This window comes from Lepidochelys kempii, chromosome 1 (genome assembly GCF_965140285.1).
Source record: "Lepidochelys kempii isolate rLepKem1 chromosome 1, rLepKem1.hap1, whole genome shotgun sequence".
Taxonomy (NCBI): Eukaryota; Metazoa; Chordata; order Testudines; family Cheloniidae; genus Lepidochelys; species Lepidochelys kempii.
The window spans coordinates 196,953,992-196,970,462 of NC_136380.1; the positions used below are offsets into that span (position 1 = coordinate 196,953,992).

The following is a 16,471-nucleotide window of genomic DNA, read 5'->3' on the forward strand; positions in this document are numbered from 1 at the left end:
CTCAAAGCAGGACCGATCCCCAGTTAAATCATCCCTGCCAGGGCTTTGTCAAGCCTGACCTTAAAAACTTCTAAGGAAGGAGACTCCACCACCTCCCTAGGTAACGCATTCCAGTGTTTCACCACCCTCCTAGTGAAAAAGTTTTTCCTAATATCCAACCTAAATCTCCCCCACTGCAATTTGAGACCATTATGCCTTGTTCTGTCACTTGCTACCACTGAGAACAGTCTAGAGCCATCCTCTTTGGAACCCCCTTTCAGGTAGTTGAAAGCAGCTATCAAATCCCCCCTCATTCTTCTCTTCCGTAGACTAAACATCCCCTGTTCCCTCAGCCTCTCCCCATAACTCATGTGTTCCAGTCCCCTAATCATTTTTGTTGCCCTCCGCTGGACTCTTTCCAATTTTTCCACATCCTTCTTGTAGTGTGGGGCCCAAAACTGGACACAGTACTCCAGATGAGGCCTCACCAATGTCGAATAGAGGAGAACAATCACGTCCCTGAATCTGCTGGCAATGCCCATACTTATACAGCCCAAAATGCCATTGGCCTTCTTGGCAACAAGGGCACACATATCCAGCTTCTCGTCCACTGTAACCCCTAGGTCCTTTTCTGCAGAACTGGTGCCGAGCCATTTGGTCCCTAGTCTGTAGCGGTGCATGGGATTCTTCTGTCCTAAGTGCAGGACTCTGCACTTGTCCTTGTTGAGCCTCATCAGATTTCTTTTGGCCCAATCTTCCAATTTCTCTAGGTCCCTCTGTATCCTATCCCTACCCTCCAGCGTATCTACCTCTCCTCCCAGTTTAGTGTCACCTGCAAACTTGCTGAGGGTGCAATCCACACCATCCTCCAGATCATTTATGAAGATATTGAACAAAACCAGCCCCAGGACCGACCCTTGGGACACTCCACTTGATACCGGCTGCCAGCTAGACATGGAGCCATTGATCACTACCCGTTGAGCCTGACAATCTAGCCAGCTTTCTATCCACCTTATAGTCCATGAATGTATGGGCATACTTCTTTAACTTGCTGGCAAGAATACTGTGGGAGACAGTGTCAAAAGCTTTGCTAAAGTCAAGGAACAACACGTCCACTGCTTTCCCTTCATCCACAGAACCAGTTATCTCGTCATAGAAGGCAATTAGATTAGTCAGGCATGACTTGCCCTTGGTGAATCCATGCTGACTGTTCCTGATCACTTTCCTCTCCTCTAAGTGCTTCAGAATTGATTCCTTGAGGACCTGCTCCATGATTTTTCCAGGGACTGAGGTGAGGCTGACTGGCCTGTAGTTCCCAGGATCCTCCTTCTTCCCTTTTTTAAAGATGGCCATACTGGGTCAGACCAATAGTCCATCTAGCCCAGTATCCTGTCTTCTGACTGTGGCCAATGCTAGGTGCTTCAGAGGGAATGAACAGAACGGGCAATCAAGTGATCTGTCCCCTGTCGCTCATTCCCAGTTTCCGGTAAACAGAGGCTAGGGACACTTCAGAGCATGGTTTTGCATCCCTGCCCATCCTGGCTAATATCCAATGATGGACCTATCTTCCAGGAACTTATCTAGTTCTTTTTTGAGCCCTGCTATAGTCTCGGCCTTCACAACATCGCAAAGAGTTTGAGAGGTTGACTGTGCATTGTGAGAAGAAATACTTCCTTTTGTTTGTTTTAAACCAGCTGCCTATTAATTTCATTGGGTGGCCCCTAGTTCTCGTATTATGAGAAGGAGTAAATAACACTTCCTTATTTACTTTCTCCACACCAGTCATAATTTTATAGACCTGTATCATATCCCCCCTTAGTTGTCTCTTTTCCTAGTTGAAAAGTCCCGGTCTTATTAATCTCTCCTCATATAGGAGCTGTTCCATACCCCTAATCATTTTTGTTGCCCTTTTCTGTACCTTTTCCAATTCCAATATATCTTTTTTGAAATATGACGAGCACATCTGCATACAGTATTCAAGATACGGGCATATGATGGATTTATATAGTGGCACTATGATATTGTCTATCTATCCCTTTCCTAGTGATTCCCAACTTTCTGTTTGCTTTTTTGACTGCCACTGCACATTGACTGGATGTTTTCAGAGAACTATCCACAATGACTCAAAGATTTCTTTCTTCAGTGGGTAACAGCTAATTTAGACCCTATCATTTTGTATGTATGTGTTGTTGGGATTATGTTTGCTATTGAGTATTACTTTGCATTTATCAACATTGAATTTCATCTGCCATTTTGTTGCCTAGTCTTTTGTGAGATCCTTTTGTAACTTTTGTAACTCTTCGCAGTCCATCTTGACTAGTTTTGTATCATCTGAAAATTTTGTCACTCACTGTTTACCCCTTTTTCCAGACCATTTATGAATATGTTGAACAGGACTGGTCCCAGAACAGACCCCTGGGGGACACCACTATTTACCTCTCTCCATTATGGAAACTGACCATTTATTCCTACACTTTTGTTTCCTTTCTTTCCTCCTCTTACAAAAGCTCCCTTGAGCTCAAGGAGAATCTTTGTTGATGATTACCAATAACGGGCCTGTGACACATAGCAAAACAGATCTGATTCCGTCCAACAGAGGGAAGTGATTCACACAGATTAGTCATTTCATTACTTGTAAATAGGCTTGGAAGTATTAGATTTTTATCAGTAAACATGGATTTCACCTTACAGACACAAACCTACAAAAAAAATATTTCCATCGATAATACTCAAAATGTACAGGTAGAAAAGGTAAGAAAATGGCAGAACTTATTAGAGTTCAACGTAAGGATATTTACTTTGTATATTTTGACGCAATGTTCACAGTTTGTATTTTAACAGTTATAAAGATTTAACTTTTTGAATCTCAATGTGTACTGTTATTACATAATTGATTCTCCTATTGTTGAACACTCCCATAGTTTTCCACACCTGTAAAAATTTAAATTAATAAAAAGCAATGCTTGAAAATAATCAGTTATCCATCAAAATTATTTAAAAAAAATCAAATTCTACCAAGCCCCATAAAAGACGGTCAGAAAAAAAAAGCCATATATAATTATATATTTACACGGTGATTGATGCTGCTCAAGAGCTGCAAAAATTAGAAAGGGAAGAAACAATATCTTTTACTGTACCTGCCATCTAGGTTGGTTGCTCGCACTGCTGCATATATTTTTGTTTTCAAAGGTAAACCTATACTGGGGATAACCAGCAGCTGGCTGTAGGTTGAGTCCTGGAAAAACACACACACAGTTGCTGTAACACAATGGCAATACCAACACCTTGCAACACAGAAGCTTTTTTGGTCAGTTGGCTTAGTGGAAACAGCAGTGCTATCAAGTTTCGCAAAGTTCAAGGTTTGCCCTCAGACAATTAGAACAGATGTTTTGCTCTCCACAATGCAGCTTTAGTGGGAAATGACATGTTAAAAGTGTTAGATAACAAACAAAGATTGTATTTAAAAAATTACCTCCTTTCAAAAGCTCCATTACCAAACTAGTGTAAGTGTGTGTACAGAGAGAGAGAGAAAAATCACAGCTTGTACAATGTTGTAAAATGAATATGGAGTGTCAGACTGTGACAGGGTGCTGTTAGCAGTTATAAACTGAGCTCTTTGGAAGCCAGCACCCTGGTCACTTAGAATACCCATGGCACCGGGTATAGGTAGAGTGAAAGGGACTTCAGTAGTTTGGACTTGGAAGGGTAGAAACTTGCACCTGTACAGAACCTGATGAGCTAATGAGGTAATTAGCTCACCAACTGGGTACTCCTGAGAAGAAATCAAACTGTGTAAATAGCTGAACCAGGGAGCAGCAAGGGAGCATATCTCCTGCTATGTTGTGATGTACCTGGCGTATAAACAATCAAAGACACTTGGTGGATGTACCCCAGTGCTCTGTGTATGCTGCTAAATTCACAAAGAGGGCCTACCAGCCAAGGTTTCCAGGAACTGAAGTAGGAACTTGTTGACACAGACATAATTCAGCAATACACGACCCACTTTGGCGGGGGGGACCAGACATCATTTAATATATTGCAGATGAGCAGTAGAAAGATGGGAGTGGTGGGGGAGGTTCAGCATATGGGAGAAAGGCCTCTAGTGGGAGATGAGGGTACCAAGACTCAGTCCACATTTTCAAAAAGTCCTGCCTTGCACAAGCTGTGTCGCAATAAAACCAGAATGGTGTAGCAGACACCAGAAAGTTTGGAAAATATTAAATTAAATGCGCAAAGCATGTGATTTTTCTAAAGGAATGAAAAACATAATTTGTAAACTTTCTACGTACTTCACTCCTATGGAAGTGTCCTTTCGAATATGAAAGAGAATGAGAGAAAACTGGCTACAGAACTTCTAAGCTAAGCGGTAGAATTTGATAGTGGGGTGTACTTCTCTGTTAAATTTGTATGTTGGCTAAGAGAATCTGTAGAAAAGATCTCACTCTTATTACGTCCTACAGATTTTTGGAGTAATTTCTACAGATCGCTATTGGTTTAGGCTGAGAATTTCAAAGGAGTCTAAAGACAGGTTTTGTACTGCAATTGTGAGGGGCGACTGCAACATGTGTAGCTAAATTTGATCAAGCTATCTTGTTAAATATATCTGCAGCAGCACAGACCATGGCATGGGCTAGTTGCCTGAGTTTTTACCCAGGGACGAAGAAGGGATTGTACGTGGGCAGCTAGCCTGTGGCACGGCCTGTGCTGCCATGACAACAGTGCTATTTTTAGCAAACTAATTAGAGCAAAGCTAACTCAGTATCTGAGCTACACATGCTGCAGTCACCCCAAGGATTTATACACGGGTATCTAAATCACTTAGGCTCCTTTGAAAATCCAAGCCTTAATCCCTATTAGTCTCTTTACATCTTTTCCATAATGGTTAGTTTTGTGCTTGCGTTCATAAATTTTGCAGATGGATTAACACACGGCAAAGGCACGAAGTAGCACAACAGAACAAATGAAAACATCAACAAGTCAGGGGGGAGAGAGGGGAGGAATTAAGGATAACAATTTTAAACATCAGAGAAATAAGTGACAAAAAACAAACAGCCTGTCTAAAGTGTTCAAACATAGGTGTCTGAACTTAGGCACCTAAATCCTTCTGGGCACCTAAAAAAGTGATTTGATTTTCACAGCCTCAAATGCACAACACCTTTGACAAGCAGGACTCTTATGTACTTAAATATGGCTTTAAATGTCTATTTTTGGGGTCTGCATTTGTAAACGTTGGTCTTTAATATCAGGAGCAAAATATACTGTATAGCTCATCTATGTACAAGTTCCTAAAAATAGTTACAATTACTAAGATTATCTTAATACTTTGTGTTTGGTTGCTTTTTCATGCTTCTGTGAATTGCAGTATTTCTTCTAGGAGCATCTCACAAGATCAAAACTCAGAGTCAAACACCAATGACTTCATTCTTAATCACTTGAATACCTTGGATCTGACATTACTGACTACAGTTGGGCAGGATCAGGCCCTTTAAACTTGGGCACTTCATTCAAGGGCATATTCCAGCATGATATTTATTTTATTCTTCTCTCACTGCAGAAACGGTGAATGGCTCTTCCTATCCACTATACAATTCCTGTAGTTTTGAGGAATTTGGCTCTCTCTCCTTTTTACTACATATTTATTTAAAAATGGGAGAAATATAATCTTCATTTTAATCTGTTTTTAAGAACTCTGCTCTACCAAATGACAAACTTACAAACGTGAATTTTAAAAAAAATGCCTTTGGAAAATGTCCTGTTACAATATTTATAGCTCATTATATTCCAAGAAAAAAGCATTGACTTTTAAATCAGTTGCATGAATTATAACTCAGCATCCCGATGGCATGAATAATAAAGCCAAAAAAATCAGATTCATAATTTACAAAAACGTTGCTTGATAGATTGAAAAATTGATATTTAAATCAGGTATTTAAAATGTATGAATAAAAATTTTAATCAACAAAAATTATTTCAGAAATGAATGTAGCTGTTATAAATAGACGTCTGCACATTTTTTACGTTTTACTGTCGTTGTCCAGATTTACATAATAAAAGTTTACACAGTGATGTGTATTCAAACCCAATTTCTGAAAAAGTATGAGAGAAGTGTCAGCAGCCAAATGCTGTTATTAAAAATATTAACCCATGAAGTCTCCAAAGTACATGCAATAAGCATCTGTATGGATGTATAGATTGGGGGTAAATCCTGCAAACTTCACTCCTATTTAAAATGGTCAACATACTTGGACAAGGCTTGGACTCTACATAAGTTTGTGAGAAATTTAACATATCAATATTGTTATAAGATCATATTTAGAATAAATATAATATGCAGGTACAATATGCAATATATTTGAATTCTAGTGCATCACTTATTATAATTTGTACTGCCCAAGGGTCTGGAAGCCCTAATTGTTGATTGGGATCCCATTGTGCTAGGCGCTGTACAAGTGCAGAATAAAAGGAGAGATGGTAGGTCATTCAGGGCAGAGACTAAGAAGAGAGACAACAGGTGCATTTAAAAAAAAAATAAATTAAAAAAAAGGACAAGCACCAGGTAACAATTAGATGAATGACAACGGTCTGAAAGGCCTGCTTCCCTTCCGGGGAAAATAGAACATAATGAACACATAAGGAGCCTAATTCTGCTCTGTCAAAGAGAGCTGCAGCCATGTAATTCAGAGAATATTACATATAATTTGTTTACTAATTTTATACTTACATTGTAAAGCAGCAAACTCAGAGTGCTGATAAATGTCCCATTATTCTCTCTTACAGAAATAGCAGCTGATGACCTAAAACAGATTTAGAAACCAGAAACTGTTTAAGGGTTTTGTTTGTTTGTTTGCGTTTTCATATTTCAGTGCTTCTTTACTCAAAATCAGTTCTTGAGATACATCATAAGGAGTGATTTTTTTAAGGTTTGTGTTAGAAATCTCTGAAAATAGGAATTTATAGTGGAGACCATGACAGGACCTTAACTATACTGGAAGTAATGGAGGCTATTAAAAACATGAATCAGGCAAATAATTAGCAGAAAGGCAAAATGGCATAAAAGAACCAGTTCTCCATGATATAGTGTGTCGGCTCCTGGAAAATGTGTTTCCTTGCACTACACATTCATTGATTACCCTACACAAAAATATTATATTGCATGGGAAATTTAAAATGTGTATGCAGCTACTATTTTGTCATAAAACCACATGCATTTAGAAGGCAAATTTTTACACTAGTCAGGCAACAAACTACAGTAGTTTTGGTAAATCACTGTATTATATAGATCCCCTAGTAAACTTTTCTTCTTTCTTCAGTCTCCCCTTTCTCCCTGCCACTTCTTCCCACAATCTTGGTTTTATTTTTTTCACCATCAGTACAAGACCACAAATTTTTATGGAGATAAATGTTGGGTTGTGCAGATGCATGTAGACAGACACCCTCACCCTTATATATATAAATATATATGAATGAATGAAAAGCATACTTACGAAGCCAATTGTGTATTGTTGACCAAGTATTCCAATGGATAGCTACAGCTAAATTTGTACAGAAGCCCTGGTAAGTAGCTGATGATTGTTGGTGGATCTGGCGTATCTATGTAGCCTGAAACGTTACCTATCTGTACCACTGATACATTCCCATATGCATTGATGCCTGGACCTGAGGATACCTATTGAGGAAGGTACGAAAACAGACATTACCACAAGGTTAAGCACATTAAAAAAAATAGAGAGAGAGAGAGAGAAATACAAACACATTGAAAAATTCTGACACTTCGAGTCCAATTCATCCTTGGTGTAACTTCATTCAGTACACCAGAGATGAATTGGGCTTACTAAATCAGATTCTGTTTTCTATTTCACCTGCACAGCCAGTAGTCAATTGGGATTACGGGGGTCTGACTGAATGCAAAATATGGTCGTAGAGCCTAAACACAGATCTGGAATGTCCTGAGGTCCCGTGAATAATTTTTCAGGTGGGCATTTTCTCTGAACATTCCTGATGAATTCCCATGGATCGCTGGGGGGAGGAGGGGACTGAAGAAGCAGTTCTATTTGGTTTGAAAGGTAACAAAATAGTGGAGTTTTTAATACTTGAAAATGAAGTTATTTTACACAGAATCCCACTCACTGAAGTGATGCGTGGCCACTACTGGTATGTTTGTTTGTGAAGGTTTCCAAATCACATAATAGATGATGGAAATGGGAGAGTTATAGTATTTTTAAAGTGATATTAATGAGACACTAAAGCAATTCAAGTCAAACAATTGAATTTCTGGTCAATGCTTGTATCTGTCTGTATGGAGATGCATATCTATGTATAATAAATTACTCACACAAAAACTAAGTTAAAAGAATGCCAGTGCTGAAAATCCAAGCACTCAATATTTAGACAATGCCACAATTAAAGTTGCCTGTGAAACCTTAATTCAGCCCCATTGCATGTCTGAATTATGACTGATTTGCTCAACATCACATAAGTATGTAGTTGACACAGAAATAATACCCAGCTCTCCTGGGTCCCCATCCAACACCTTCAAAACACAAGTGAACATTCTTCCTCTTCCTGCAACCCACTGATTCATTCACCATATATCCCATGTACTATGTGAATTAATGGTCATGTGGAGAAAATAGTAATTAAGAACTGAATATGTAATTAAGAGTATCTTATAATGCATGTACACAACAGGGTCACATTGAGTTTGCAGGAGATTAACTCTGGCGTTTCCTAATTGTAGCTTGATTTTGCATTGTTTTGATGTAGTTTTTGTATGTAATCTCCTATATTTTTAAAAAATAAAAACTGGGGAAAAACCAGGAATTCATCAAACCACGCTGCCCTCGGCATACCTGGGTAGTTCATCAGAGTTTGAACCCAGGACCTTTAGATTCATAGCACAACTTGATTTCTTGAACTAATGGAAAACCTGGTTGCAATAGTAGGCTGTTATTCCCCGTACATTTTGCCATTGGTGTACATAGCCATTTGCTAGACAGCAGAAAAATGTTAGGAATCCACATTCCTGGCTCTGAAGGAGAGAGAAGTCTAGACATCACAAACAGTACAGCCTAGCACAAAAATGTGGCACGTTAATTCTGAAAGCTGGAGTGGTTAAGAGGATATGAATGGAGTCTGCTACGTTAGAGTTCTCTGTTCTAGTCCCAGCCTTTCCAGAAGTACAGCCTCTCAGTTACACCATTTGTAAAATGAAGGATGCCTGCCTCCCTCATGAAGCAGAGAGGTATTAGTCTTGCTTAGCAATAAGGGCTCTGAAACGTGGGGGGTATTAACACCTGTGAATGGAACAGCTGAGATCAGTATTCATGGTCTCCTCTTGACTCTCAGCCCAGCATACCTAAACCATAAGGGATGCTATTGTTTCCCTGCAAGCTGTTGCTTTATCTTTGCACTATCTGGATATACACAGGGAGCCCTGCGGGGCATGAGTGCATATTCAGAGAATTTGCTATATAGGGAGCTCCAAAGAGAATGGTAGCCTGCACAGAGCAGGCAGAATGTTCAAAGATTTTAACAGCAAATTTCTAACAAGCTCTATGAACATGTCAAAATGGCAATTTTCAGAGGCTTATAATTTTGCCCAATCTGGGTAATTTTCATGGGAACAGCAAAAGACATCTTTCTGACCTTAGAGCTGTCGGCCAAATTTCAAGGCCTTGCTCCAAACTATGGAGGTGGTAGAGCTCTTTTTAAAACATAAGAAAGCCACACAGTTTAGGGTGGGGAGTAGCATTGGCAACACCTAATCTGATGAGGTTCAATAAGGATAAGTGCAGGGTCCTGCACTTAGGACGGAAGAACCCAATGCACAGCTACAGACTAGGGACCGAATGGCTAGGCAGCAGTTCTGCAGAAAAGGACCTAGGGGTGACAGTGGACGAGAAGCTGGATATGAGTCAGCAGTGTGCCCTTGTTGCCAAGAAGGCCAATGGCATTTTGGGATGTATAAGTAGGGGCATAGCGAGCAGATCGAGGGACGTGATCGTTCCCCTCTATTCGACATTGGTGAGGCCTCATCTGGAGTACTGTGTCCAGTTTTGGGCCCCACACTTCAAGAAGGATGTGGATAAATTGGAGAGAGTCCAGCGAAGGGCAACAAAAATGATTAGGGGACTGGAACACATGACTTATGAGGAGAGGCTGAGGGAGCTGGGATTGTTTAGCCTGCAGAAGAGAAGAATGAGGGGGGATTTGATAGCTGCTTTCAACTACCTGAAAGGGGGTTCCAAAGAGGATGGCTCTAGACTGTTCTCAGTGGTAGCAGATGACAGAACGAGGAGTAATGGTCTCAAGTTGCAGTGGGGGAGGTTTAGATTGGATATTAGGAAAAACTTTTTCACTAAGAGGGTGGTGAAACACTGGAATGCGTTACCTAGGGAGGTGGTAGAATCTCCTTCCTTAGAGGTTTTTAAGGTCAGGCTTGACAAAGCCCTGGCTGGGATGATTTAACTGGGAATTGGTCCTGCTTTGAGCAGGGGGTTGGACTAGATGACCTTCTGGGGTCCCTTCCAACCCTGATATTCTATGATTCTATGATTCTATGAACACTACCCATTTTTCCTAACCTTACCCTTGGAAAAAACTGAACTATTTTTGCTGAACCTTTAAAAAGAAAATTCAGCTTGAGACAGAGAATGCACATAGAAAGTTTCAGTCTGAACACTTTGGCAAAGTTATAAGCAACTGAAAACAGGAACATATAACAAAAAATGCTAGGAGTACTTAAGTTGAAGTGTCATTATCAACTCTGGCTACAAATGGCAACCTTGCAAAATATTGTAAGTTGTTATTCTTGTAAATTACTTAATGCAGATTTTGGAGTGACCCAGACCATCCCTGTGTGTGTCGGAAATCCCCACCTTACATCTGAAAGCATACTGCAGCGATCCAACCTATAGCGAAAAGTTGAACAACAATTCTTAAGGGGTAGAAGGAAATTCAAGTCGAAAATCTGGGCTTGCCCCACAGATTGAGGCATTGTTGGATACGACAATTTAGAAGACGGAGAGCCTAATTCTGCTCTCATTCACGCTGGTATAAATCAGGAGTAACTCCATTAAAGTTAATTAAATTACAGCTCTGCAAAAAAGATACCAGAATCTTGCCTTAAGTGACAACCTGAGTATAACTCATCTGTAGCTGTCTGCACACAGCCAGATATCACAGCTGTCATTTATGCTGCATAGCATATCAAGTCTAAGATGATTGGCTCTAGAAACACAAGTATTTACCTCTTCCGCTAAAAGAGAATCTCAACTAGTTGTTAACACTATTAAGGCTTCCATCCTTCTGCTGACCAACCACTACAGCACAACATAAATTAGACATTTGAGCAGGTCTTACACCATCCAGCAGCAGTTGTGGTACATACACTTGCAGTATATTAAATAAGAATTAGAGCTGAGTGAGAATCTGAATTTCCTTCCTGTGGGAAATTCCGATGTTTCAATGTTTATTTTTGTCCTGAAATCGGATGAAAAATTCAAATATTGAAACTGAGACGTTCTAAAAATATTTGATTCAGAAATGGCAAAGCATTTGTTTCAGGTCAATTCAGTATTATACAGCATTTCCCTATGGTGGTGCATTGCCTCATGGGAGCTGTAGTTCAGATACCTGATGTCTCCATTCTCCACTAGGAGTCAGGATTCCTGGCCAGATTACATCTCCCATGATAAGCCTGCAGACACATTACTTCCATGATGCATCATGCCACTCAGTCAGAGGGCAGACTGTGTTGCACCATGGGAAATTTAGTTCAGTCAGGGAGCTTGAACTACAACTCCCATGAAAAATCAACCCCAAATAAAATATTTGTTTCATTTTTCCAGATGGAAATTTGGAAAACTTCCACAAAATTGAACTATTCCTGCAGAAAGTTTTGATTTTGCAGAAACTGCATTTTCCAGTGAAAAATCCTTTTGAAGGAAAATTCCAAACTAGCTCTATAAGAATAAAGTTGTTGTCTACCACTATATCCTAATCCTTGGCTTCTTATTGGCACTCAAATTGATGAGCTATTCATTTCTTTCAAAAAGCAAATTTTTACTAAGTGTATAAGACTGTTTCAGAGGTTTTTGTATAGGATACAATGCTCGAGCACCCCCCACACTCTATTCCAGGCATTACTACCTATTATACAATCTGACAGTGATCTTGCCTTACCACAAGAGTGCTTCCACAGGACTCCAAAGTGCTGAGATTGATGATGAAGATGACCACTGCTGGAAAGGTGTTGTTATTTATAAACCCCTTGCAGTGAGCGTCTCCATGTTTCCCATTCAGGGCCAAATCTGTCTCAGAATAACCAGAAAAAAGAACTGTGCAAAAATTAATCTTCATAGTAATTGCCTGTACTCCACAGTAGATACTGATATCTCGTTCAGCTGTAAGGAAAATACAGGAAAAGCAAATGTAAGAACTGGGATTTCTTTTGACAACTATATAGGAATGCTAGGATGACTCCTACATCAGTTAGTGTGGTTATATTCTACAGATCTATCATATCACTCTTCATACTATTGTCAGAGGGTTTGATCCGTATTGTGTTATCAAGTAAAAACCTCACTAATCTGTTCTTTAACTAGGCTGATGAAGAATCAGAACTAAAATACTTGGCATATAATCTACCATGGAATTTAAGTGATTACCCAAAATCTCACCATTAAATAAATCATAAGCTCATTGACAAACTGAGAGAATGCCAAGGGATACAAATGGGCAAAGGGTTAAATGTATAGGTCCTGATCCTGAAGCCCTTATTTATTATGGACCAGGACACCATTGTGCTAGGCACTGTATGAATACATTTGTAATTCCCACTGCTTTCAATAGAAATTCAGGGGGCTGAATTCTGCCCTCCATTGCAACTGTACAACTCTCATAGAAGCTGAGAGTGCTTATCTGAGGCAGGATAGAGTCCACTTCATGTGCCAAGTACAGGCTCAAACAGGACAGTTAAAGGATTGAAGTGCAATCAATAGTTTATAAGATTAATTCATTATGACTGTTCTGAAGATTTCCTTTTTAAGAACACTCAGTGTTAGCATTAATACGAATCAGCTGGCTTGTGAGAGATAGTGATCAATAAAGTGAAGTATGTTGGAGATGTACCATACTGCAAATTGTAACATCTTGAATACAAAATACCTAGAAAATGGCAATTAGAACTAGTCACATCTTTCTATTCCAAAGATTTTTAGATGAAGAATGGCCTTGTGTTTGAAAGTCCTGAAGACTCTTGTGATCTTCAGTGAAAGAATTGTACACATCACAACAGGCTAGAGCAGTAGTTCTCAGACTTTTGTACTGGTGACCCCTTTCACATAGCAAGCCTCTGAGTGTTCCCCCCCCTTATAAATTAAAAACACTTTTTTACATATTTAACACCATTATAAATGCTGGAGGCAAAGCAGGGCTTGGGGTGGAGGGTGACAGCTCGCAATGTAATAGCCTCGCAACCCCCTGAGGGGACCCAACCTCCAGTTTGAGAACCTCTGGGCTAGAGGAACAAGTGATAGTTATGTTTAGCTTCAGTGCAAGATAATATAGCTTTTGCCTTCAGACTCATTCCTGACTGCACCCTATTAAACATTTTTTTCAATGCTCGACAAAGAGACATTTTTCAGCATGTTAAATGCAGGCATTACTCCTTTAAACAACAACTAGTTTATTGCATTTGCTTCAGGATTTAGTGCTACTGAAAATGGCAGAACAACTTCAGTCAATACTATCCCATTACAACTGCTCAAATAAATTGTTGTGCTGCATTTGCCACAGCAGAAGGAAATGAATCTCCATTGCAACGCACTGGCTCTTCCCCATGCAACAGAAGCCCAGGCAATTTCATGTGGATAGCCTTAATCATGAGACAAGGTGGATGTCTAATATCCTGGGGCCAACACAGCTACGTCAACACTACATGCAGCCTTAAATGGTGGCATTAAAGAAAAAATAATCAAATACAGTACATAACAGGCCAAACTCGGTCCTGCTCTACATATCAGACATTAAGCACTGGGCAGAAATGGGTGTAGGAGGCAAGTAGGAGGAGCTGGGCTGAGGCGGGCTGGGATTTTCCTCACACATAAGCATATGCAATTCTGTTGATTTCCATGGAATTACTCCCCAATTTACAAAGGTATGAGAGGAATCAGGCCCTTTGCCGTCAGTAGATATGGGTAGCAAGTCACTCACTCCAGTTATATGTTAAGGAGGAGGGGGCAGCAGGAAAAGAGGGCATAACAACAGGAACTTACCATTAAGGTTATGCTGCAGTGTTGCCAGCAGCCAAATGTAAATGTAAAATAAAAGTATCCACCCTCACTCCTACCAACTTTTGAAGTGTGCTTTTTACTTTACCTTTAAAGTCATTTTCAGAACTCTCATGGACTTTAAGAGGAGCAGTGCCCTAGCTCTGTAAATTATATATTTATTACCTCTGGATTATATTATAACAATCTGGCCTTTCCCAATACCGAGTTCTTCCCTGTCACTGTACCTAGGGTTACTCCTGTATAATCTGCCCATTCTGCAACTCAAAAAACAGAGTACAGATGTTAAGAGATGAATCTGAATCCAGAGGCAAAGACCCCTACTTCCCCTCCCTGAATGCTTTAATTCAGGCTAGTTTCTACTGAATTTATGACACTGAACACTAGTAATTTACATGTGTAGGCTTAATTTACAAATTTTTCATACTTCCACTGCAAAATGCATCTCCTTTGTGTTTTTCAAACAGTAGCAGAGAGGAATGATGGTCCAATGGTGCTAGCCTGGGACTTGGGAGACCTGCATTCAAGACCCTGCTCTGTCACAGACTTCCTATGTGACCTTGGGCAAGTCACTTAATCTCTCTGTGCCTCAGTTCCCAGCTGTAAAATGGGGATATTAGCACTGTCTTTCCTCACAGGAGTGTTGGTTGGATCAATACAGTTAAAACTGCAAAGTGCTCAGATACTGTGGTACTGGTGGGCATATATATATATAGATATAGATTCAGGACAGTATGACCCATATCCACGGAGATCCTTAGCTCAGTTTTATCCAGGCACACTTCCATATGCTGCCAAGATTTTGCCTTAGAACAGACTGCATGAAAAGTAGACTAAGGAAGCTAGTTGGAACACTTCTGATGCCATAAAATTTAATCAAAATATCTGGTTTTGACAAAGCCGGAACATTTTGAAGAGATTATCTGTTTTGACAAAGTTTTCACCAAGATGGTTTTTGAGGTCTACTGCTCTCTGGTCATTTCTGAGGAGAGAGGGAGAGAGAGAATTTGAAGTAAAAATTTGAGCTTTCAACCAGACATGCCAAACCCGGGGGAAAAAATGCAGAAATTGGGCTTGTTTTTGGCTTAATTGGCTTGTGAGTTGCTTGTTGGCTAGTTTTTGACTTGTAGCTTGTTTGGCTTGTAACTTGCTGCTTGTTGTAGCTTGTTGCTTCTTTTTTTTTTTTGATCAGCTCCCGGCAAGCAAGGGAAAGGGGGGGCAAGCAGGGATAAGGGGGAAGAGAGTCAGGGGTGCACAGCAGGCCCACCACAGTGCCAGACTGCACACCGGAGGAGGGAATCTATTCACAGAGTGTTGGGATTCTTAGGGGTTGGCTTGTTTTGAAATGGGATTAGCATGATATTTGGTTTACTTTGAAAGTCGGAGTGCTTATTTACCTCATGAAAGTTGGCAACTGTGCTTTAAACCCAAAGACAGCTGTTTAGTCTGGGAGCACATGTAATTCCATGGGCAAGTTAATGACAGAAAGGTAAGGGAGGTGTCATTTGATTCATAAAAATCTACAGAATCAAGAAGAACAGCCTAAAGCTGTGTTCTAATGCAAAGACGACATTCAGAATGATGGTGACAGGGACTATGACAGAGCTGACCGCAGACAGGTCATTGTTTGCTCGTCTCCTGGTCATGTCAAGATCTCATTGCGATGTTTCCCAAAGTCTAACATAGGTCAAGTACCAAATTGTACGTGGTAAAATGGTACCAAATTGACGTTTGAATGCGACAGAAATTCAATGCATGTTTGCTAGGTGAACAGCAAACATGCACTTCTTGCATCGTCTTCCTAAACCAGCATCTACCGACAACATGACCAGTACTTTATGCCAGCAGAGGCCTTTCAGTGTAGCAGTCTAGATGACACAGCTGAGGTAGAAGCTCTCAACAAACCAGAAACTGTTAACACTTGCTGAGAATTGGCTGATCACTTCATTATGAGGCTACGGAGAAAATACTGGACCTATGATGATGTCTACCTCTTATTTGACATGTATGCAGAGGAATCAATTAAAAAAATATGACCAGAAAGAAGAGACTCCATGATATTACACCTGAACAATATAAAATGTTTGACTCCACCAACATCTCCAATGTCACAGTGGAGAAGCTACTGTCCCATACTCGCATGAAGGATGAGTTAAGCACACATCTGGCAGGAAAAATGCTCCCGATTGTGAAGAATTGCT

At 40.1% G+C, this 16,471-nt stretch overlaps 1 protein-coding gene across 2 annotated transcripts in view; it reads right to left on the reverse strand.

Moving 5' to 3' along the window:
• Window positions 1–16,471, reverse strand: part of ZPLD1 (zona pellucida like domain containing 1) — a 55,046-nt gene that overhangs the window by 15,739 nt on the left and 22,836 nt on the right. For both annotated transcript variants that reach the window (XM_078851315.1, XM_073306738.2), the window contains exons 3-6: window positions 12,163–12,383; window positions 7,464–7,645; window positions 6,701–6,773; window positions 3,117–3,214 (exon numbers count right to left, since the gene is read on the reverse strand). In XM_078851315.1, coding sequence (XP_078707441.1) covers window positions 3,117–3,214; window positions 6,701–6,773; window positions 7,464–7,645; window positions 12,163–12,383 — 574 coding nt within the window. The remainder of the gene's footprint in view (window positions 1–3,116; window positions 3,215–6,700; window positions 6,774–7,463; window positions 7,646–12,162; window positions 12,384–16,471) is intronic.